The 24,171-nt window shown below is 39.7% G+C and overlaps 1 protein-coding gene across 1 annotated transcript; it reads right to left on the bottom strand.

The window, feature by feature from the left end:
- Positions 1-13,569: 13,569 nt before the first annotated feature.
- Positions 13,570-17,953, bottom strand: irx1a (iroquois homeobox 1a). The gene is made up of 4 exons (XM_051132104.1): positions 17,596-17,953; positions 15,173-16,181; positions 14,871-14,943; positions 13,570-14,037 (listed from the first exon to the last, which is right to left on the bottom strand). Exons 1-4 carry the CDS (start codon positions 17,830-17,832, stop codon positions 13,980-13,982), a joined length of 1,377 nt encoding a protein of 458 aa, XP_050988061.1. The 5' UTR covers positions 17,833-17,953; the 3' UTR covers positions 13,570-13,979.
- Between the last annotated feature and the right edge of the window lie 6,218 nt (positions 17,954-24,171).

The following is a 24,171-nucleotide window of genomic DNA, read 5'->3' on the forward strand; positions in this document are numbered from 1 at the left end:
TTTAAAGTATATTACTTCTGCAATAAGTACTCGTTTTAAAGGTATGTGAAAAGTGAACTTCTTTTTCACAAGAATTGTATTTCCATCTAGAAAATGATTGTTGTTGTGTTTTTAAAGACCCCATGAAATCCGGTTTTATTGGTGTTTTGTGTCTTGTAGGTCATGTCTGCTGATCTATAGGCAAATGTACCATAAAAGTTGACAAAACCAAGTGTAAATGCACAATTAAAATTCCCATGGTAGGAAAAAAATGCTACTAATTTGCAAGTACAGCCACCAGATGCAGATCATTCTGACACAATTTAACCTATTTTGATGACCCATTTTGGTCACACTTTATTTTAAGGTCCATTTCCCACTATTAACAATCAATAAACTTCTAATTTGCTGCTTATTAATAGTTCAGGGTAATTGGGTAGGATTAGGGATGTGGAATTTGGCCACGCAGAATAGGTGCTTTATAAATTCTAATAAACAGCCAATATGTTAATAATAGGCATGCTAATAATTAACTAGTTAATAATGAGAATTGTTCTCTATGCTAAAGTATGGGGAACTTATCCAATCAAATGCTCTCTAGAATGATAGCAAACCACACCTGCCTCTGGATAGCGATAGCAAGTAGCAAATCACGGTTCACAAATGTGACAGAAAAAATGATTGGGCATAGCTTTCAATATGTCCCATCCCAACTTCCTCTTTCAACAGGAGTATTTCCTGTTCATCATCACAGGAAAGAAAAATGAGCACATCAGTTTATAATGAATAAATATGGTGAGCAATCATGCAAACCGTACTTTTTTAATAGCAAATGTATTATAAAGCAAATAAAGGCTAGAAAAACACATCAATGAGTCTAACAGTAGTTTAAATAAGCAGACTTGGGAAGTGTAAAACAAGTACCTTATATTTGGAGCGGTGGTTTACCTAAACGAGTTAATGTGTGACACATTAGAGACCGCAGTAAGATGACACGCTACACACTTAACGAGTCAAACACATGTTCTGAATCTGCGCGACTGCTGGCAGACTTCACCGGCCGGTCGAGCGGCGAGTTGGATTACTTAACCCGATGGAGAGATTCTCCAATTTATAACAGAAGGAATAGAGAAAGGCTACAAACCACAAGGGGGCCCAAAGAAAAATAAATCTAGGGTTTCCCATTTCTGACACATGTAGAGGTAGTATGTGTGCGTTTAAATCACACGCCTTGTTGGAAAGGCTTGTGTATTTACCCAGAGTTTGCCGTCTCTCTCCCCAGAGGTCATTACGTAGAGGCATGGCTTCTCTCAACGTTCGCACTGACTGATGTTGTCCAGCATGTGTGCGTGAAACCGAGCCTGTCCTGCCTTGTTTGGGAGAAAGAGCTAATCAATTGTGGAACTGATATGCAGCTAAAACAAATTAGACTTCAAACTAATTCAAATATTCCTTGAGAGATGGATGCGGGACGTCGCTGCGGCGGCATATGCTGCGTTTCACCGCGCACGTCCTGAAAGCGAAGCCTGCAGAATGTAAACTTCGTGGCTGTGTTCGAATGATGCCAATATTTGGAAGAAAATCGGTCTTGAAAGCCTTTCTTGACATTAAAAAAAACAACAACTTAAAAAACAAATATATGTTTATTTACAACGCTGTCAGAATCAATTTTTCTCCTGCCATAACTCTCTTCATTGTCACTCCCTTTAATTGGGGTTACTATTGTGTTTTTATAAAATCTTAAATGTGTGTATCAGATTTAGCCAATTAACATACGCAAAGAGCAATGCAATGCATTTTTTTCTCAATAATATATCTCAGGCATGCTTATGTACATGTATTTTAAAGCACTGACACCGCTGACTCATTTTATAGTATACAGTCAGACCAAAATTTATTTAGACACCTTCAACATTTCTCACATTATCACAGTTTAGAAAATGGTAATAAACTATGACAAGAACTTAGAGTTAAACTGCGTCAGAACAAATTCATCTTGATAATGGCAGATAACTTTAAAAGAAAAGTCTGCAATGGATTACAATCAACCAAACATTTAGACAACCATTAGTATGACAATACTTACACAACTATCAATACTTTTTTGACCAATTACCAAGCAATGCTTAATTTCGTTCAGTCTCTGGTGTAAAAAAGGTCACATTAGCAATTAAAGAAAAAAACACTTAAGCAAAACATGGTCAGAAGCGTCTGAATATTTATTTATTTTTTATCAGTTTTATTGGTAGTCCACTGTATGAAGAATTTTTGGGTACATCATGTCACAGTTTGGTTTATTTTGCTATCCTCACTTACATAAATGAACTTCAAGTGTCCTGTACCCACTAGTAAAAAAAAAAAATATATATATATATATATATATATATATATATCAAAAATTATATCTGGTGTCTGAATAATTTTTGGTTTGACCGTATATAAAATGTATATAGTAGCCTATATATAGTCATTTTTACTAAATATAGTAACCACAGGTGAGTATTTTATGCATTGAAAAAAAATGTATATTCTTCAAAGTTGTAGATAGAACAAATTTCATGTTTAAATGTGTTACTTGGCATTTTTACTAGCAATTTCTGAGTGAAAACTATTACCACGCCATTTATTTTCTCACTGTGAACCATTATTTTTATTGCTCTAATAATCATTATATACTTAATGGTTCATATCCAGCTAAACTTCTTCATGACCTTCCCTTCACTCTCAATTACATGGCACAGCCACTTCTTTTCATTTACAAATCCATGAAGATGATCCAACTGGATGCGTAGCAAGTTTCAGCCTGTGGCTGTTTCCAGCACGATTAGCTAAACCTCTGAAATGAAAACAGGGCCAGCCATTTCTGAACTCCTGTTCAAACTTTTGGTGAGATTACAGTGGAGAAGCGCTCGTCCAAAAGTCCTCCTACAAACCAAATATTGCGCGTTGATAATTGCTCGTGCCACGCCTTTGGTAGCGGCGTAATCGCTACAGGCTGCTGAGGCTTTTTCCGAACTAATGTTTACAGTTGTTTTGGAGTGGACAAAGAAGGCACCCAGAGGACAGCAGGGTGTGTGTCTCTTCTCTGCAGATTGTGGTTAACCAGGTCTCATCTGGAGACCTTATGCTTGGCTCATCTCGCTCCAGTCCCCTTGTCTTTCCCCCTCCTGATATTGTCTACATTCCACATCAGCTATCTCTGGCTGAACATGTCATCCGCTGGTATGTGCTGATGGTTTGCTTTTATGGAGCTTTCATGTGTGCAGTGTGTGCAGTAATTGCTGGATGGGATGTACTCATAATAAATCAATTTGTCATATAAGGAGAATTCGCTGAGTGGAAGGGTTCACGGACAGGTTTGTGGCCTGTCGCGCTGCCTGATTCCCTGACTGTCGTGTCCCACCCTGAGCGACTGGGCCGCTGCCATCGATTGCACTACTGTGTGGCGTGAAGCTTTGCGTTTTTACAGCGATCGCTTTGTGATTTTGTGGTGCATCTGCAATTTGACAGACTTCGTGCTGAACTAAAGCTTTTTTAGTCAGTGATTGCACAATTAGGTGTGCATCCCAAAAATCTTTTTGATATATCTGCTGTAATGCTTTCCTCCAACACCAGGTTTTTAAACCAAACTTTGCAGCCAATGAAATTTCTTACACAGCATTTCAATAGTCTGCTTCAGTGTTCACTGTGAGCTGGTCAGAGTTCTTCTGAAACCCTCCACCTCCCCCAGCACCACCTGTCCAAATCTCGATTTTTTATTACACCAATTGTGCAACTTAAAGTTAAATATGTAATGCATGCATCAAAATGTTTAATTTATTTAGTTTTAAAAACTTTTAATACCAAAGATACAAATAATAATTATGTTTGAAAGTTGCCATGGGTATAAATGTGTGTCTTTGGTGCATCAGCGCTTGCGTTCTTGTTAACTTGTCCAAAAATTGTTTCCTCTTTTGATAGCTTTGCATACACATGGAAAAAAAACAATGATACATGCAAATTACAAAACGCAACTAACTGCATAATTGTAAATAGTAATAATGGGCTGATCAGTTACAAAAAATAATTTTAAAAAAAGCATGCACAATTAGGTCTTTTTGATCTTTTTGATATATTTGCTGCAGTACTTTTCTCCAACACCATGTTTTAAAATCAAGGTTTGCAGCCAATTAAATTTCTTACACAGCATTTTAATAGTCTGGTTCAGCATTCGCTATAAGCTGGTCAGAGTTCCTCTGAAACCCTCCATCATCCCCAGCACCACCTGTTTAGATCTAGATATTTTATTACACTAACTATGCAATTTAAAGGTTAAATGTGTAATGTATGCACAAAAATGTATTTAATTAAATATTTTTTTTTTATCAAAAATATAAATAATTATGTTTGGAAGTTGCCATAGGTATAAATGTGTCTCTTCAGTGCATCAGCACTTGTGTTCTTGTCCAAAAATGGTTTCCTCTTTTGATAGCTTTGCATACACGTGGGAAAAACAATAATAAATGTTGTATAATAGGCTGATCCTTAAAAAAAACACTTCCTGCATCTTTTGTTGTCAAAAAGCCATTATGTGGCTCAAATCTGACCAAAATTCTCCAAAGATTTTAAGGACGTCTCAACGCAGAGACCCAGTACAGTGATCACTTTGTGAATTGATGGTGCATCTGCAGTTTGAAAGACTTTTAAAGTCTAAAGTTCGAAAGCTTTTTAAGTCAATGATTGCACAATAAGGCATGCATCCCAAAAATCTTTTCGATATGTTTGCTGTAAGCTGGTCAGAGTCCCTTTGAAACCCTCCTCCTCCCCCAGCACCACCTCTTTAGATCTGGATTTTTTATTACACTAATTGTGCAACTCAAATGTTCAATGTGTAATGCATGCATCAAAATGTTATTTATTTTAAATACTTAAAAAAAAAAAAAAATCTTTTATTACAGAAGATACAAATACTTATATTTGGAAGTTGCCGTGGGTATAAATGTGTGACTTCGGTGCATTGCAGCTTGTGTTCTTTCCTAATTTTTGGCTGTTAACTTGTCCAAAAATGGTTTCCTCCTTTGATAGCTTTGCATACACATGGGAAAAACAATGATAAATGTAAATGACAAAATGCAACTAACTGCATAATTGTACATAGTAACAATAGGCTGATCATTAAAAAAAAAAAAAAAAAAAAAAAAAACACTCCCTGCATCTTTCTTTGTCAGTCTTATTGTTAAGTCAAAAGCGTTATGTGCTATTTGACCAATTATAGTGCACTTTATTTTAGTGTAAATTAGGCATGAACAGGTTGTGTGATGCCCTCATTCTCATACACCAGACAAATCTGACCAAAATTCTCCACTGATTTCGAGCACCTCTCAACGCAGAGACACAGTACCGTGTTTGATTACTCCGAGGGACTGGTAAACACCGACAGCTTTACCCACAATCCACCCTGATGCTAAGTCAAAACAGAGCACAGAGGAAATCACATCCTCCCGTACCGTGTCACACCAGGGCAGAAACTACATTAGCGGAGGAGAAAGAGATGAGGAGGAGGACGGGGGTGAAGGGATTGGGGGGTTGGGTGCTTTTATTCTGTAACACAACAGAGGACTCAGGCTGATACTCAATCGGAGCAGGCCTGTATTTTCTTCGCAAGGTCAGAGAGGGCAGCAGTCGGAGTGAATTGCAGAAACGGGGAGGGCGCTGGATAAACGTTTGCTTTCCCCGGCCGTGCTGGGATTAGACGAGGCCAGGTATAGCACACTTTAGAGCCAGCCAATTAACACCGTCAGCAGCGGAGGCCGTAAAGAAAGGCTCCTGCTACGGTGCGAGTCGCACGCTTTCGCTCGCCTTTTTTCATCGCGGGCCGAGCCGCGCACAGCTGTTAAACTGGCAGGTTTTTAAGCATTGCTGATGGGCGCAGGAGCTCCTAAAGATTTCTCAGCAGTGCTTCCTGAGGAGAGATGGAGGGTAAGCAATCAATGTGCCAGACCTTACAATGTGGCAATGGATGGCAGATAGCGGCTCCGGACCCCCCATCCCCGGCCCCAACCCTTGTTTTTTTTTAAGAGTGAGAAGTGGCTGATATTGATGTCGGGCCTGCACACAACAGGCTGGAATGGCCTGCTGGGAAGACTTGGAAGTTGGGTTGACTTCTTCATCCAATCCTTCGCTCCCCTGCCTGCCACACACCAACTGCTGGCATTTCAACAGCTTTGATACATATTTTAAAGGCTTCGCTGCATCAGAACCGTACTAATCTTAGTTAAAAGGGGCGGCGCTCTACACAGATTTCAGTGCGGTGACCCACTGACTTTTGATGGAAATCTCTGGGAAGCAGAGTCCCGTGATCTGGCCGAGGACGGACAACCTTTCTTTTTTTCTTTTTTCAACACGGTCAAACATACATTAGATAGTGGTGGACAAAGTGGGCACTTGTCCCCTCTGCCTTCTAGAGATTTTTGAAAAGGCTTCCAAATATATATATATGTCTTTCTATTGTTACAAGCTTCACTTTTCAATTGCACTGTTAGTTTTTTTTTTTTTTTTTTTTTTTTTGATCATTTCCTCTAAATTGAAAATTCTGTCATATAAGTACTCTTATGTCATTATCTTCACTTATATTCTGAGAAAAACAAAATGAGATATTTTCCAAAAAGTGAAAGCTACTATTTTCCAACAATAGAATATATATAAGAATACATAAAAAAATACAATACAATAAAACACAAAACAGCATGCAGTACCAAAAATGACTCAAAATATACTGTGACAATGGAAAGAGAAACTCAAATTAATCTATATTATGCCCACTTACAGGCTGTGAAAGAGAATATGGATACACACATCCTCGCTTGATAAGAGTGATGAATGCAGATGCGTGAAAATCCATCTCAGCGTTTTACAGTCGTGATGATGCATGGTTTGTTTTTCACATAATAGTGTTATTGGAGGTGATCGGTGTCAAGATGTTCTTTTATAATTCCCTCAGCTCAACACTGTCCCGGCAGCTGCTTTACACGGAAGGTAAAAAGAAGCAACAATAGGTTGACTTATTGCGTCGTGTCCTTTATCTTCTGCGGGCTGTTTTAGAATCGTAGCTCGGCTTGGCGTTCAAAGTAATGTCTTACTGTTTATTAAACCGTCACCCCCACCCATCCATCGCTTTCTTCCCCAAACCTTGCAGTTTATTGTTGCCAGGGTATTGAGATATACATCTGATCATTTCCTCATTCTCAGCAAATCTCTGACATTAGTGGCATCCGTGTCAGTGTACGCGTAAATCTTCTTCTATCTGCGGGACGAGCCGCACAATATGACTCACACTAAGTGACTGCTCAGCTATTATTGGTGCGGAACAGATAGCGAGTCGAAAAAAGAGACGGATAAAGAAAGGCGAGGAGAGTTGACCACATGCTGGACAATATTGGTGGCAGATGTGGCCACCAGATCGCGGTGAAAGCAGGATGGCATTTCCTCAGGATGAGACTATATATTTTTGAATCTTTGATGTGAGTGCTCTCCAGAAATATGGAGGATTTCGCGTGCATCTGATCTGGCGGCGTCAATCGTGGGGATCAACTGAAAAGTGAACCTTGCATTTCTGGCTTTGAGGGTTGCGACGGCGATTAGCATTATTCATTGTAGAGCTATTTCAGTCCCACTCCTGCTGTCCTTGGTTCAACTAGTGGTGCTTTCCCAATGCAGAAAAACTCATTTTGGTGCTGGTGTGTCTTGAGGAGTTGCCGGGTAATGCTATGTGCTTGCAAAGGTGTCCCTAATTCAGATGCCTTTGCTATGAGCTGTACATATGGCCTGAGTCATTCAGTGTGCATCTATGGGATTTTTTCACCTGTTTTCTGGTCCAGCAGGCCAAAACAGTGCATCTAATCACATAGTAAAGTAGCAAGACAACTTTCATCAACAACACACATGATTTTGAGAAATCACAATCACCGCAGAATGATTCATGTTTAACACTTAGGCTTACAAATTTTGAAAAAAGTATGTACATTAGTTTATTGTGCTGCTTGATATTGCTACTCTTAGTTATGAACACACTAACTATTTACTGCACATTGTCATTCTTTTGCTATTTTCCTATAGCAGCTAATGAACTGGAAGTCTCGCTCATAGACTTACTTCCACATTGAAGAATAAGGTGGATAACACTAATAATTTAATTAGTAGTAAATAATTCATTTATATTGTACAGTACATTATACAAATAATCGTATATTGACTTATTCTCAGTGCTTCGTAGTAGAGAATGGGTGCAAAAGTGTGATTCGCTTGTTTTGATTCTCTGATTGGTGGAGATGCTGTGCAGAATTATGGGTAATGTAGTTTTTCACCAGGAATTTCACTGTTAAACATGATTACTTAATTTGAAATCATGTGAACCGATGGCTTCAATTAAAAGCACATATTATCAATTAACATCCTGTCTTTGAAACCTTCTGTAGAAATCGATTCCCCTATGTAGTAAACGAATGGGATTTGTACTTCCGGAACCGACTGTTGTTTCTCTCTATACTGAAGGCAGCGTGATTGTTTAGCCACATGCTGACATTAGCTCAGCCTCGGGCTCTCGACGTATGATTGTTCAGTGAGAAAGCTGAGAATTCTTCCCTCAGCTGTGCTGGAGCTGCTTGTGAGACATGAGGAGTTTGTTTTGGTGTTGTGATGTCACCGAGGATGGGCCTTACTGTACGATCACACCCTGAATGCTAACGAGTCTTTTGCCAGCTGTCAGGGTTGGGCAACATCAAACACCTCCAGGTCACCGAGCCAAACAGGAATAAGGAACTGGTTGATCTCAACTGTGTCCACAATTGCTAACGTACACTCAACCATATCAGTGTTTGATCTGCGCCATCAAACGAATTCATCGAGCCCCCAGCAGCCATCGCTCGGCCAATAACACGCGAGTCGGCTAACTGCGGGTTCAGATCGCGATTCGCCACGGCCGGTCCGAGAAAAAATCGACATGGGCCGCGATGCAGATTAGAGGAGCCGATCTGATATCAGCCTCTGCGGCGCACATGTGCGGAGGGGAATAACAGAGCCGGGCCCCAGCTGCTGGGTGACACTTCAGATACATCCGTTCCTCTTTGTACAGACCTCTGGAATTAACCCAAACCCACAATGGCATCACATCAGAAAGCAGCGCAGGAAAGTCTGACTTTATTATCCGTCTCTGTGGAAATTTTCATGCGGAGGGATAAAGCTCTGTAACGGCTGTCTGCTGTTTATTAGGCGCAGCACAAGACAATAGCAGCCTCAGGGAAGGGTCAGAGAGTCTGTGTTGGGCTTCGCAGGAATGGACACCGGGAAAAAACTGCATTATAAGCAGACGTACAGCAGGCACTGGAGAGGACAACTGCCTGCGTGACATCTCTGCTACTAGTCGTCTCTTGCATTTGTGTTTGTTTATTTGATGTGTGTTTACGGTTTAAAAACCCAAACGCATCCAAAGGAATGCATTTAAATATTTCCAGAACGTGTCTCAAAAAAGATTAAACCACAGATTTATGTACGCTTTGATGCGTGACTTTCACTGCAGTGGACTGAGATTTAGAAAACAATTTTTAACCATTAAGGGTGTGATGTTACACAACCGATGACCTTTGACCCTTCCTCATAATTCTGTATGACTGTCCTTTTTATATATTTCTAGGTTTTTGTTTATGACAACATCAATTCTAAATGTTGCATGAAAGTGGTGGATTATCTACCTCTGTGGACAAGAAAGAAATGAATAAATTATTATTAAAAAAGACTGAAACGATTATATTGTTGTTTTAAAATACAAAGAACATATTTTTCCTCTTTGTGATTTTAAATTCATGCGTCAAAGGTTTTATATCCAGGGTTGCCAGGTTTTCACAACAAAACCCGCACAAATTGCTACTCGAAACTAGCCCAAAATTAGCCCGATCACGTTTCGAGGAATAAAATACACATTTTTTTTTTTTTATTCGTATTTCATGGGCTAAATATGACGTTATTGGGGTTGCTTCAACCCGCAAACATCAAAAACAACTCGTGTTAAAATATCCCAGTTCTGCAGGAAAACCGCGGACTTGGCAACAGTTTATAACGACAATTTATCTTAAACTACTTCTAGAACTGCTTGATTTTTGTATAATTTTTCACAGAATGCCAAGAAATCTGACTTACATTATATATATTTTCCTTGTCTATAGTCATAATATTCAAGTGGCAATAAAAAAAACAATAATAATAATAATTATTATTATTATTATTACTATTATTTGAATATGTAAAATATTAATCTAAATATAGACTAAACTAAATAATATAATTCACAAATATGATATACAACATATTGTTTCCCTGTAAAAATATTGAACAAGTATACTGTATAGGTTGTAAATAAAGATTTTTTTAAAGATGTTTTACAAGAAAATACTATTTTAGTCTTTCTACTTTAAATTTTCATGTTTAATTCAGTGTGTTACTAGATTAGCCATTACTGAGTGAAAATTGTTTTAAAGTAAATACTGCACCTTTTTTTCCCCCAGTGTACATTATATACATTTAAAAACTCACAATGGTCATATGTACATCTGTCACCACCAACACTTTTTCCAGATGATCGGTAGAATGATTTTTTTTTTTTTTCTGTGTGTCTGGTTTTTCACTACTGTTTTCCACCAGCACACAGCGATTGTAAAAGCCACTAGCAGTCTTCACTAGCAGTTGTCCCTTGTTGCTATTTGTGAGAGTGGCGTGAGAGCAGCTCTCTCTCCGTCTCTCTCGTTCTCTCTCTCTCTCTCTGGAAGCAGAGGCCCAGCCTCATCCGGTGGCATGTTCTACAGCAACCCATCGCTCCTGGGATGAAAAGACGATGACCAAGGTATCCGTCCCATTCACCCTCTATTGTTGTTTTGGAAAGCAGGAACAGCAGAGTAGTCAAACCATAACATGGTGTATGGCAAGTGTGGATGTGTGTGTGACTACTGGACTCCCCGACTCGCGGTTCCCAGCAGGGCCCGGCCATTGTTGAAGGTATTCACCCGGTGCACTCATGAAACTAGATAAATGGATTAGTTCTTCAGAGATACTGGCGGCATCTTCAAAAAGACAACAGCGTGGGGCGGTGCTGATGGTGGGGGTGGATGAAGGGGGCATTTGTGTTGTAGGGCGGGGGGTGTACCAATGACCTGTTTCTGCCAAAAAGACAAGACAGTGATAAACTTTCCTCCCTGTTCACCTCTCTCTGTCTCTCTCTCTCACTGACAGAGACACAGGCATCATGGGAGAGAATCACTCACACTATGCTGGAGCAACAGTTCCTGCGCAAGTATATAGTGCGCTGCTGCATTATTTATTATTCCTATCGGCTGGCTTTTATGTCACCACAGCACACACCATTATCCGTGTCTTTCAAATAAGATTATGATAATGATTTAAACGATTATTGCCATTTTTCCTCTATATTTGCAGCCCTCCCGCGCCTGCGTTTCGCTTTATTCTGTTACGTCGTTTTTTGGCTGTCGTTTATCGCCCGGGGCGGGTGTGAGAGGAGCTGGAAGTGTCAGAGTAATTATGGGTTCCAGCCCCGTTTATTTCTCGTTAGACAATTGACTGTACATCAAGTACAGAATGAGTAATTGCGTGCGCATTAGCGAATCCCAGCCCGATGGCCTCCAGCACGAACCCCATGCTAGTTCAGGACAAAAGATATAAATGAAACACCGGGAGCTTATTGCATTTCAACCACAACGAGCTCACCAAACGAGATGAAGACGAAATAACCGAGAGACAGAGAAAGAGAGAGAGAGAGCTGAGATTCGCGCACCTGCCCTCATTTCATCTCTATCCATTTTTAACAAGAGATTATTATTATTATTATTATTATTATTATTATTATTATTATTATCAGCAGCAGGATACAATTACAATTTGTGTAAGCGACATTCTGGTTAACATTTTTATGTGCGCAGTGTTTTTCCTTTAAAATCGGGGAAATATAATTAATTCAAAACGGTTATAGAACGTTTTAATACTAACAATAATAATAATAATAATAATAATAATAATAATAATAATAATAATAATAATAATAATAATAATAATAGGTAGATACAGAGTATAAGTATCTGCTACGATTTATTTATTCTCTGCTAAATAACGCCGAAAATAAACTAAAACAAGCGTTACATCATCAAGTTTTTCGTTGGGCCTATTATTTTTTTAAGTTGTTTAATGTTACTAATATAACATAAATAAAGAAATACATTACAAAAATGTATAATTTTAAAAACTAACAAAACACCTCCGAGTATTTCGATTTTCACGTTGCATAAAATCCTCTTTGAACGTTTTGACGTTTTCAAACTGATTTAATTTAATCTAACTATTATTTTGGGATGTTTCAAATTGTGGACTACTGAAATGTAAAACACTTTGATTATTTTAGTGCGTGCAATATGCAAACGGGCCTTATGTTTTGGTATAATGCAACTGGAATATTACATGTTATATAATAGTGCCTTGGTCAAATTTTCAGTATTTTAAACGACCGGGGAGTCAAATATTAGATCACTTTCTCATCTGAAATGCTGTCTGCACTTTTAGGGAAAAACAGGTTAGGTGATTTTATGAATTTCCTGTCTTTTTCCCCATGTAAACCAGCTGTAATGATTCTGCCAATCTACAGAGGTCGCTGCAAGCCTTAATTTATTTGCAATTCGGCATATTCTGGTTTCCTGCATCAAAACAGTTTTGAATGGAATAAAAAAATCCAGAGGGCAAGTAAATACACAGCCTAAATAAAACTGGCAATGCCATGCAAAATTACTTAACCTGTTTTTGTCAAAACAGCTGCATATTACTCGATATTAATCACTTTTGTGTGTGGTTTTTTAAGTCACCATTTGAACAGACTGAAGTAGACGTTTTTAATTACGTTTTTGTTCATTGATTCATTTTTAAAGGCTAAGCAGTTGTATTTGAATTATTTAACGAAATAATAATAATAATAATAATAATAATAATAATTTCGCTTTCAAAAAGATAACACATCCTGTCTAACAATTGTTTATATTTTAATTTGAAACTGTTTGGCTATTACCTGCAATTTTGTGAAACAAATTGTAATTATCAGGTTATAAATTGTAAACAATATGAGCGCTAGTGTCTCATGCTGATGACGCTGAAAGGCCTCAATCCACACTCCCCTCAACTGAATGTCACTCTCCTCAACAAATTAATAATTTATTATCGTATCGAGTTTTTTTTTTTTTTCCCTCCTCTGACAGATTAGATTTTAACCATTTGATTTTGTTTGCACAGGGCGTTCCCACATTATTACTTAATGATATTCCCAGCTGCTTCGGTCCATTTTCCGCCGCCAGCAGCCATCTGGTCTCTTATTAGCACCTCAATGCATTTGCAGCCAGCTCCATTTAACAATTGAATTTGAACACTCCCGCAAAATATCTGGAGATCCATTTTGGGCCTCATGCAAACGAAATAACCGACGGCGTTTTCCCTCCTCACTTTTAAGAGCTTTCGTTAGCATTATCGGCGATTATAAATAATGAAATTATATTTTGATGTATTCAGTCATAATAATACAATAATAATAATAAAGGCAGTCTGAAACATAAATGCGGTAACTTCACTAAAGCCTTTTTAAAAATCGAACGAAAGCACACACACCCTCAAAAGAATACTTTGAATTTGTCTATAATTTCATTTAGTTTATTAGACAAAATATATGATCTGAACAAACTCCGTCAACTCACTATTTACAAATGTGGGTCACCTTAAAGGAAAACACCAACACATGAAGACAAAATAAGCCTACCAATGTCCCACGGTAAGGAAGGGATCACAGGTGTCATTATGTACAACTCCAGCGGGCGCTAATCAAACTCGGCCGTTTGTTTTAGAGTAACTGAATGCTATGCTGAATTGATTTAGTTTTCATTGTCCCATTATGAGTGCCATCAGTCCTTTTTGCGGGGCAAATGTCTTGATCAAGCGGAAGAGAGAGCTGTGAGGACCCTCTGTGTCGATTCCTGCTGGTTTCTGGGGCTGTGGAGACAAACAGAGAGAAATAAATGTGGTGTGATGATGTCCTATCTTCACAACAACAGCTTGAAGTTTTAAAGTTTTAAACACTGAGCAATTATACGGTTAGCCACACATATAAATTTTCCACACGTTATAATATAGTTATAATAATTACACGAACGCCGACTGTATACATATATGCATGTAGACTAACCAACAATGAGCTCTGCTGTAAGTTATTAGGCTAACTGACGATTTTAAAAAAATAAAATAAAATAAACCGTAGCCGTGTAATAATAAATAATTTCCCACCAACATACTTTTTTTTTTTTTTTTTTTTTTTTTTTTCAAAAGCCTCTTTCGATCTAAAATACAACATTTCAATAGAATATGGCGATTTAGCAGCTAATCCACTGGCGCGACTTTTATGCAGGACATAAATAACCATAAGTCAAGTCACCAAAACCCCCTGCTAAAATTGTGGCACTTAAAAGGGGAAAGTTTGAGCAAGACTGCTCCCCCCGAGGTTCACTTTTCCCAAGGGTCTTTAGGAAAGGCACACAGCCTCGGTGACTTGATAAGTAGTTATTCTCCTGAGAGACAGAGTGTGTGTGTGGGGAGGGGAAATCGTGGCCTTTTGTCACCAGGAAAAGCACAACTATTTATTATAAGCGCTAAGCGCAGATTTTTCTCTGCCTGTCTGCTAGGAAATAGCTTTATCCCAAGAGTCCTTCTCCGATAAGCAGTTTTAAAAAGCAGCCGTTCGATGCGTTTCATCTCGTACGATGATAGCCAGCTACTGCTAATAATAATTAAAAAAAATAATAACAATAATGAATAAAATGCAAATTTACCTGTCGTGAAGAGGACGAAAGGATGACTTTAGAGGTTGCGTCGGTGATTCATTTCTGAGGACATTTTCCCGATCTGAGAATAACAAAACGTTGGAATTAGATGAATTGGAATTGGATTATTGCACAGAGTTGTTTTAATGTACTTCGTTATGTATTACATACAGGTCTATACATTGAGGGCAAAAACAGCAACAGCAATAATATTAATGATAATGATATTAATGGCGAAATTTAAAATAGCATTGCGGCCCTGTGGGTCACGTGTGTTCTGCGTGCACGGGCCTAGTGTGATTCGTGCATACCTATGTGTTTTGGACTCAGGTCCTCTGGCGCCTTCTCGCTGTTCGCGGCCGCCATCGATGACACCACCACCGACGTGGGCTGCTGCTGCTGCTGCTGCTGCTGCTGTGAGTGAACGGGATGATTGTGGTGATGCTGATTGACGCCCAAGAACGATCGGACGTTCAGCAGGGAGTTTTGGCCCAGAAACGCACCATTTGTCCAGTTGTGGAACTTCCCAATCTGGCACGTGTACAGTCCGTGGCTGGGCAGGAAGGCCGGGTGAGCGCCCGCGTGAGTGGCAGGAACCGAGGGTGACGTAGGTTTCTGCGCGCTATCTGGACTGGTGGCGGTTTCTGCTAACGACCATATTTTGGGCTTATTGCTAACCGGAACTTGAAAACCTCCCGGTCGCCCCGGCGACAGAACCCTGGTGTTGTTGTTGTTGCCGTCCGACGGCTCCTTGCTGCCGGAAATGGCGTTGGATTTGGATTTCTCGAAGGCCTCGTGAGCCTGCAGCGCGAGCGCATGCCGTTTCTCCTGCAGGCTCTCGAGCTCCCCGCGCTTTTCCTCGTCCTCCTCGTTGCTTTGATCCCCGTCGTTGTCGTCGATCTTGTCGATATCTATGCTCTCCAAATCTATTTCCTCTTCGTCTTCGTTCTTCTCAGCGTCCCCCTCGTTGTCGCTGCCAAAAATGTTGCCATCTTCGTCCTCCTTGCTTCTGGCGCCCCACGTCACCTTGTTCTCCTTCTTGAGTCTCCGCCTGGCGTTGGCGAACCAGGTGGACACTTGCGTGAGGGTCATCTTGGTGATGATGGCCAGCATGATCTTCTCGCCTTTGGTGGGATAGGGGTTTTTCCTGTGCTCGTTGAGCCAGGCCTTCAGGGTGCTGGTGCTCTCCCGTGTGGCGTTTTTGGGCCTGGCAGGGTCTCCGTACTGGAACTGGCCGTACGGGTAGAAGGCAGGGCTCGTGTGGGCAGCAAAGCTGGCAGGGTGAACGCCAGGGCTGTCTTTTAAATCATATTGAGAGCCCTGCAACGAGATCGACAGGAAAAAAAGCAACAAAAGATCATTCACGGGGAATTTATTACACACCACAAAGCGCACAAAATAAATTCGGGAATACGCTGTGCTAAATTGCAAAGCTAACTTTCACTTTCTCTTGCAAAATGATCAATAATTTCTTCTTAGTTTTATCTGGTCTCCTCCAGAAAACTTGACCGAGTTTTTTTGTTTGAAATATTGTTTTCCTCCCTGATAACGTTTGATTTGACCTTTGACCAGTATTGTTCTATAAAAAGGCTAGGCCACTAATAGTGATAACACACAATACCGATATATAAATATCCATTCCAAACGTCATAAGAATGACATTCTGGAAAATGAGAAGAACCCGGCCACTGTGGATCAACATGACCGCAATATTTCGAGTCCGATGTGTGTGGAATGAAGTGTATATTTAATGTAAGGCTCGCTCACGAAGTACAGGCCTTAGCCTATTCAGCAAGTGTTTTTATTTATTTATACAACATCATACAACAAACGAAGTCATTAAACTACAATGTTAGCCTTTCCATCGAAAAAGTAGAATTGCGAGAAAAAAAAAAATATTTCGCCTTTTTCCCCTTAAGAATTAAATCGTTTATATAATTTTAAATGATTTACCCTGCCAAAGAGATTAATGCACGCAATTTGAATTGAATTTATTATAAATTAGCGAAAGGCACAACTGATTAATAACTCTCACTTTCAATATCCTTGTTTTTTTTTCATGCAACGGGATTCTACGGTCAAGTATCACATTTCACCAACATAAACTCTTTTTGACCCTTTTACGAGCATTGGTATTTTTTAACATTTAGTACAAAACATGAAAGCATGAGGTAATAAACTGTACATCAGTTTCTGAGCCAGCAGGACCGTAATAAACAATAATTCCTTTTACGTTGTTTTCCATCGCGAACATCCAAATTCTCGATCGAAACAATTTAAACGAATTATTAAATAAAAAATAAACCTTAATTAGAATTATAGCGTGTTTTAAAACGTAGAAATTTGGTACACTATTCGTGTTGTCAAGAAAAAGCCGCACAACTGTTCTTCAACTCAAAACCCGAGCCGACATCAAACTTTTCTTACGGTGTAAAATGGCGGTGGGAAAGAATTTTTGGAATTTTATGCGTTCCAAATCCATAATGGCATTTTAACACAGCCTAATCTAAATGTGAGAATCTGCGAAGAAACTTCCCATGCACATTGCAAGCTTAAGTTACATGAACCAAGCATGTGCGGCAATCCCCCAAAAATGGCTGGCAGTCAACTACAGGACGCTCACAGAATAAACGCAATAAAAGGCATTAAAAAAAAAAAAAAAAAAAAAAAAAAAAAAAAAACAACAAAAAACAAAAGCGAGCAGCTTTCGTGAAAGTACGTGTGCTTTTCTTACCATCTGGGAGAAAAGAGCCAGATCGGCGCTGGTGTAAGGCAGAAAGGCGCTGTAGTTGTGCGCGTACGGGTACATGCCCAGCACCGAGGACACGGCAGCGGCCGCCGCCGACGCGCTTCCACCGAGCTCGGCGCTCCCTCCGCGGGACGACGGAGTCAGCACTCCCGGGCGATCGCCTCCGTACACCGCCTGGGAGGCACTTAAATACTGCGGGTAGCCCAGCTGGGGGAAAGACATCTCCTTCGCCACGTCGGAAGCCAAAACAAGGCGAAAAAGCAAATAGCCCACCACCAAAGCAAGAAGTGAAAGAAGAGTTTCTCTCTCAAGCCGCACGGAGTAAGAATGGGAAACGCGCGTCTTTAAATCTCAGCTTCTCTTTTGCAGCAAGTCCGTCGGATGTGATCAGATCAACAATTGAGCTCCAACTGATGTCTCTGCCCCTAGGTCCTGGGCTGATCTCTCAGATACAATTTGAAGTTGATGCTTTGATTGGCGTCCCAGGCTCCTCCTCGTTGGCGCATGTGGTTAGTGCATTGGCCAGGGCCACTTTTGCACTGTTTGGAGGATTGTATGTTAAATGTTTAGCATTAGAATCCATTCACTGTAGTGTGACAACCTGTCTACACGATTTTACAGCTGCCCAGCACTGGGGAAATGAACTGATAGGCACGCGGAACTTATTTGAATGGCTCGTAATTCTTATAAACACTGGAGAATTAAAGCAACACTCGCGATGACACTGATCTTCATAAGGTATTGACGATCAAACAACTGTATTCTTTTTGAAGGTGGCTTCTTCTTCTTCTTCTTTTTTTTTTTAGCGTACAGGATTAGACACATTTGGTAAAAATTATTCTCTGAATTGAATTATTCAAATGAAACACTGGCTTTTCTGTTTTCTCGGAGTGAGCTTAAATAATTAAAGATGTGCATTTCCATACTCTAAACCTCATGAATTTGTTTTTCCTTTATTCCTTTTGGTACTGACAAAAATACAGTTTCTAATGCATGAACTTTCAAACGACCTTTAAACTGATGTAGACTGTAATTATGCGAAACGACAGTTTTTTCCTTTGGTAAAACAAATTAATTAATTGTTCTCGATACTGACAATCAGGGCAGAAAATGTGTGTCAAATAGTCTAAAACATCCTAATACGTCTTTCTCGTCCATTTCTTCGCTCTCTCTCTCTTTTCCTCACACACATACACACACGCACGCACACACACTTATAACCCAGAGGCACTTACAAGCATGCACACGGGGGTGGGGGCGTTGGGGACTTTGTATTTATGTTTCATTGTTAAATACTGAACGAGGTGATGTCGTGAATAATCGTGAGCACTTCATTAACATGCACACGAGCGCCATTTAGCTACAAACCCCCAAAATTATTAATACCACTAATAATAGTCATGACAGATAAAGGGATCGCCTGTGGTCTAACAGTTTGTGATTTAATGTGTGTGTGGTAACAATAATCTCACTAATCCCGCCACATCTTTACCAAAATACCTCCCACTAATAACAAACCGTCTTTGTTTAATATATGCAACATATAACAAATATGCGACTTGCTGATATTCTTCAGAATAGGGGAAAAAATACAGATTTGTTTACAAAATGTAATTTTGCGAGACGATTTAATTTTACATCGCAATTTATTATTATTATTACTAATTTAAACTGGCAAATTAAAAATCGACATTTTTGAATTATTATAATTCAGTCGAGACATTAAATGCGTTAAATGCGAGCGTTTTCCTCTTAACCGAACCAAGTGCGCTGGTGCTCGGCTCTTGATTCGCCGCTCGTGTCCGGGGTCCGGGACTCGCTCTGTCATGGGGTCGCTGCTCAAGCGCTTCCAAAGTTGTGCTCGTTGAAAGGATATAGTGGATTTAATACTTTAACGGCTCAGATGAAGCCAGTGATTGTGATCTGCCCCAGATGGCCGCGAGTGGAGGATCTGTTGAAAATATCTGAGGGCACTGATGCCAATCAGAGGAACACATCAGACAGAAGGAGGAATGGCACTGGCGATAACCCGCTGGAAACGCGCAGAGCTGAAGATCATGCAGATATGACACTGAAAATATCTCTAAACGACGAAGACACAGACGTTAAGAAAGGACATTCAATCTTGAGAAATGTTGTAGAGGGGGAAAAAAGTTGGGGTGGCTCAATTACTCGCTTCTTTTTAAACATTCGCTTTTGTTATTTTATTTCATATAGAGTTTTTTTTTATTATTATTATTATTTTTAAATAAGCGCGTATTTCAATAATGTACTATTTACGGCAGAAACGTATTTTTTAGACATATAAATACTCGCTTTATTTGATTTTTTTCAGAGTCTATTTTGGTGGAGAATATCAAATTTCCTTTTTCGGGTCAATAGGGAAAATAAATGGTAAAGGGGTTGAAGTTTGACCCTCGTCAAACAAAGGCACGTGTAATCTATGGGCAATAAAGCGTGTTCACACTTAACTGATTTATGGGGCTTGTTAAACTCCCATTATCACTTTCCTTGCAACTGCAACAGCGAGAGACCAGTGCAACTTTAGTGGGTACCTGTAGCATGTTCTCTTCTGGTTTCTAAGTATGCTTTTTTATCTTATAAATAATAGCAATATTTTTCTCTCTATATCTGTGCAAGATGAAAATTTGACCATGCATGTGGATGCAATGCCAGGCGTGCATGTAGACACACATATCTATAAATTATGGAAAGTACACTAGTACACATGCCCTTAAGCAAGCTCTTATTTTTCAGCTCTTCTTCTGTCATATAAATAGCAAACCTAAGATGAGCAGAGCAGTGATTACAGTGCTGAATTCTGCATATTTCAAAGGTTACATTTTTTAGGCTGGGAAAAAAGCCTTTTTAGACTTTTAAACCATTTCAAAACAACAGGAGACACGCACACATTTTCACGGTGGAGTTTCGTGTGCTGTTTTATATTCAGAATCTGAAATGTTTGAAGGTTTGCTGTACAGTGACTCCGCTGCTGCCTGTGTGTCATTATAACACAAACACTGTGCCGTCTTGTTTGTCCAAGCCTTCCCATTAATGCACAAATGGATTTAAAAAAAACCAAAAAAAACGACCTGAATTTATTTTCTTTCAGACCGTTTCTGTCATCTGCATGCGAGCTTCATGAGACAGATCTTGCAGCGCAGACTCCTGTTTGTGTTTGGATTTCATAGAACTCAAAAATCAATGCGTTTCTCAAGCATGTCAATGTACATTCTTTAAGTACAGGTGTAGGGCAATTCTTACAACACTATGAAACTCGTGTTGCACAAACGAAAGCAGGGAATGGCATTCAACTAAACTGTCAACTTTAAACAGCCAAAAGCAATGAGATCAAAGGCATGCGCTGGAGTCTCTTCTCTCTCTAGATTACAGCCCTAACGGTTTGAACCCTTAATGCTATTAAAGGGAACCAGGACATCTCTCCCAACCATGGTTACTGAGTAAATCCCCTCTGGACTCAAAGATGACCAGAGCCAGGCTTGAGTCAGCAGTGGTCAAATGGAGCTTTTGCACCGACTTTCAGCACCAACCATCATTGTAGCATTTCATGCTCTGGGTTTTCGTGAGAGACGCCGTGCAAGTGCACTGGTTTAAACAGGCCCGTGATCCACAGTCTTGGCCGCACGGACTGTTTGCATCTCAGCTTGTGAGCTAATTACGGCAGGGCTCGTGTGTGTCTGTAAGAATAATCACTGCATGACTGGGACGTGAATGGTGCTTTGCAACTTTCAGCTTTAAATATACACAACATTTAATGTGTGCCAAAAACAATGCAAATTGAAAATATCAAGTACGGCAGCGCTCCAGTGGGTGTGCGTATATCATGTGTGAAATCACAGCTGATGAAAACACCCAGGATCCTTCAGCAGTTTGGGAATGTCTTGAGATTATCAATGTTGGGAACTGTTATCACGTCAGCGGCCGGCTGGACCACACATGATTGTCCCCTATTGTCCTCCTCTGTCTTCGGCGAGTTGACATGAGGTTAAAAATCTCTGGTATGTCCCTCTCGCCCAGGAGAGATTAACAAATTATATGTGCTGAAATCTAGTCCAGCTAAATTCGGAAGAAAGCAGTTACCACCAACCATCGCGACGTGCCGTTCGCTCCCAGCCCACAAATAAAGTTTATCCAATAACCCCAAATATCCCCCAACACCGCAATAAACCGGAGAGCAGTTAAATGCCTTATTAGAGTCCTGCTCTAGGAATTCGAGAGGAATGCCTGAACCACACCCAGGTACGGAAAGAGGGAATTTCAGGCTAATAAAAGACGTGTGTGGAAATGTCATAAGGCCAGAGTGCAGTGTGTGTGGCTGACAGCAGAGCATATGGAAAGAGATTTTACCTCGTTGTAGCGACACCTTGGCAGTGAATCTCCTACACTACTGGGCATCTGCTGGTTTGGCACTTGCCTGCAAACTTTCCACTCAATTGCAAATTCGCCAGAAAGGGACCAAAGCATAAAATAGTTGTTATAGTGCACTTGTCTGTAACGTTATTATTTCACATGCCATTGTCACCACTGTATTATTTTCTTTAATTCTGATTAGAGAACAAATAATGTTTTTGTTCCTTATATTTAAACGAAAACACATTAACACACAAAGTAAAAAGGAACAATAACTGGAATTAAATTACATGACAAGCATATTCTGCAGTCTGTGTGCTAAAACACAACCATCAATTGAACACTCAAACACATCAAAAGAATAGGGGAGTATTTTTCAGTATCAATAAGGTTTTGCGTGAAAAGTCCCATGACAAAAATACAGGGGTTTTGTATATTGGTCTTAATATATGTTACTATTTGTTTATTGTTTGTTTGTTTGTTTGTAATAACAACATTAACACAAAAACACACTCTTAGCTCAACTAATGAGGATAAGTTTTTAGTAGCCGATCAAAAATGTTGGTATATTTTTCATAATGGCGCAGACTGACACACATTTTACTTGTAGTAATTTTATATAATCCACTATTTATAATATCTTTTGAAGCAGCAGAAAAGTTTTGTGTGTGTGCACATTTGGACTTAAAATTTAAAAATGTTTTATCATAATAGTTTTTTTTTTTGGCTGAAATAGGTTATCATTGTGACAACTTACCCCACTTTTTTTTTTTTTTTTGCTTGTTTGTTTTGGTAACTATTTTTTAAATACTTAATAAGTGGACGTAAAATAATAAGGCTATTTTGAACAAAAAAAATGGATGTCAACTCCGGAAGCACAAAAGTGGATAGATAGTTAGATCTGGTAGATGTGGCTGTGTGTGTTTGTGTTAATCAGCGTCTTTCCCGCTGGATCCCGCACCTCTCGAAACACTCGCAGGGTTTTAGTAAAAAAGGCAACAAAACCTGCTCCCACCCACCCACCCACCCGGCCACCCCAGCATGCTCACATATCAAAGGCTGGCCAGGGTGCTGGCCATCCCAAAGGGCATTGTCAATGCTGATTAGCGGGTGGGTCACCTCTCTGAAGTGATTGGCTACTGAGAGAAAAAGAGAGAGGCAGAGAAATGTGAGAGGGGATGTTAATTGTTTTGGCTCTTTTCTAAGGAAAACATATCACCATGTGATCTAGTGGAGGTTAAGTACCCTCATTGCCACAGGGCCAGAGGTAATTAATAGACAGAATGGCTGTGTTTATGTGCATTAGTCTTTTATGGCTCTTTCAGTTGTAATGGTTTGTTAAATGGAGGCCTCCTCTCACCACAGATTGCAGGCTGATAAAAGACATCAGGTGGCCCGCGCTTAAATCTCAAGCACGCCACTTAATCCAAACCAACACCTCCGCGACATCGCTGAAGTGCGTGAGCAGAACTAGGCCAGCTTTTTTGCAACTTCTGTCGAAAGCTTCATGAAAACGATGTTTAAAAAGTGATTACATAATGCTGCAACTGAATGGAGGTTTTACAGAGATCGTTTAGCTTTTACACTTGTATAATCTATTCACTGTAGTGAATGTGCAAAATTTACCCTTAAGATATTTCTTCAGACGCACAGAACACACACGCAGATGCACACCCACAACGTGATACGGAGCATGCAAATCTGTTAATTGAATTTTAAAGAAGGCCTGTCCAAATGATGGATTTGTGCATATGCAGACTTTGATATCACCATATCTTGGGACAGAGTTAAAAGGAGAGTCGCACTTTTAAGCATAACTTTGACATTTTGTATGTTGAAAATCTGCTTTAATGAAATAAATCCTGTTTTAACTCTCGCTAATCATCTGTTTGTCTTTATTCTTATCACAGTCATCCATCTTCAGATCAGATATGTTTCACATGCGTGAGAACTTCTCCCTTTTTCAAAAGCAGTTTCACATTAGCCTCACATTAGTATGTCTTGCCATGATCAGGTTTGTAGTATTATCAGCGTTGTTAGATCTGGAGCAGTATCTTCAGGTGAACCACGAAGCGTTACGATCAAGCGTCTAATAATCGGCGAGTCTACGAGGCGCGCTAAACAAACGCACAGATTTCTTTCAACTCCGGATTACTCATTCACCTTCAGGCACAAAGGGATGCAGCAGAC

The sequence above is a fragment of the Labeo rohita genome, chromosome 16 (genome assembly GCF_022985175.1).
Source record: "Labeo rohita strain BAU-BD-2019 chromosome 16, IGBB_LRoh.1.0, whole genome shotgun sequence".
Taxonomy (NCBI): Eukaryota; Metazoa; Chordata; class Actinopteri; order Cypriniformes; family Cyprinidae; genus Labeo; species Labeo rohita.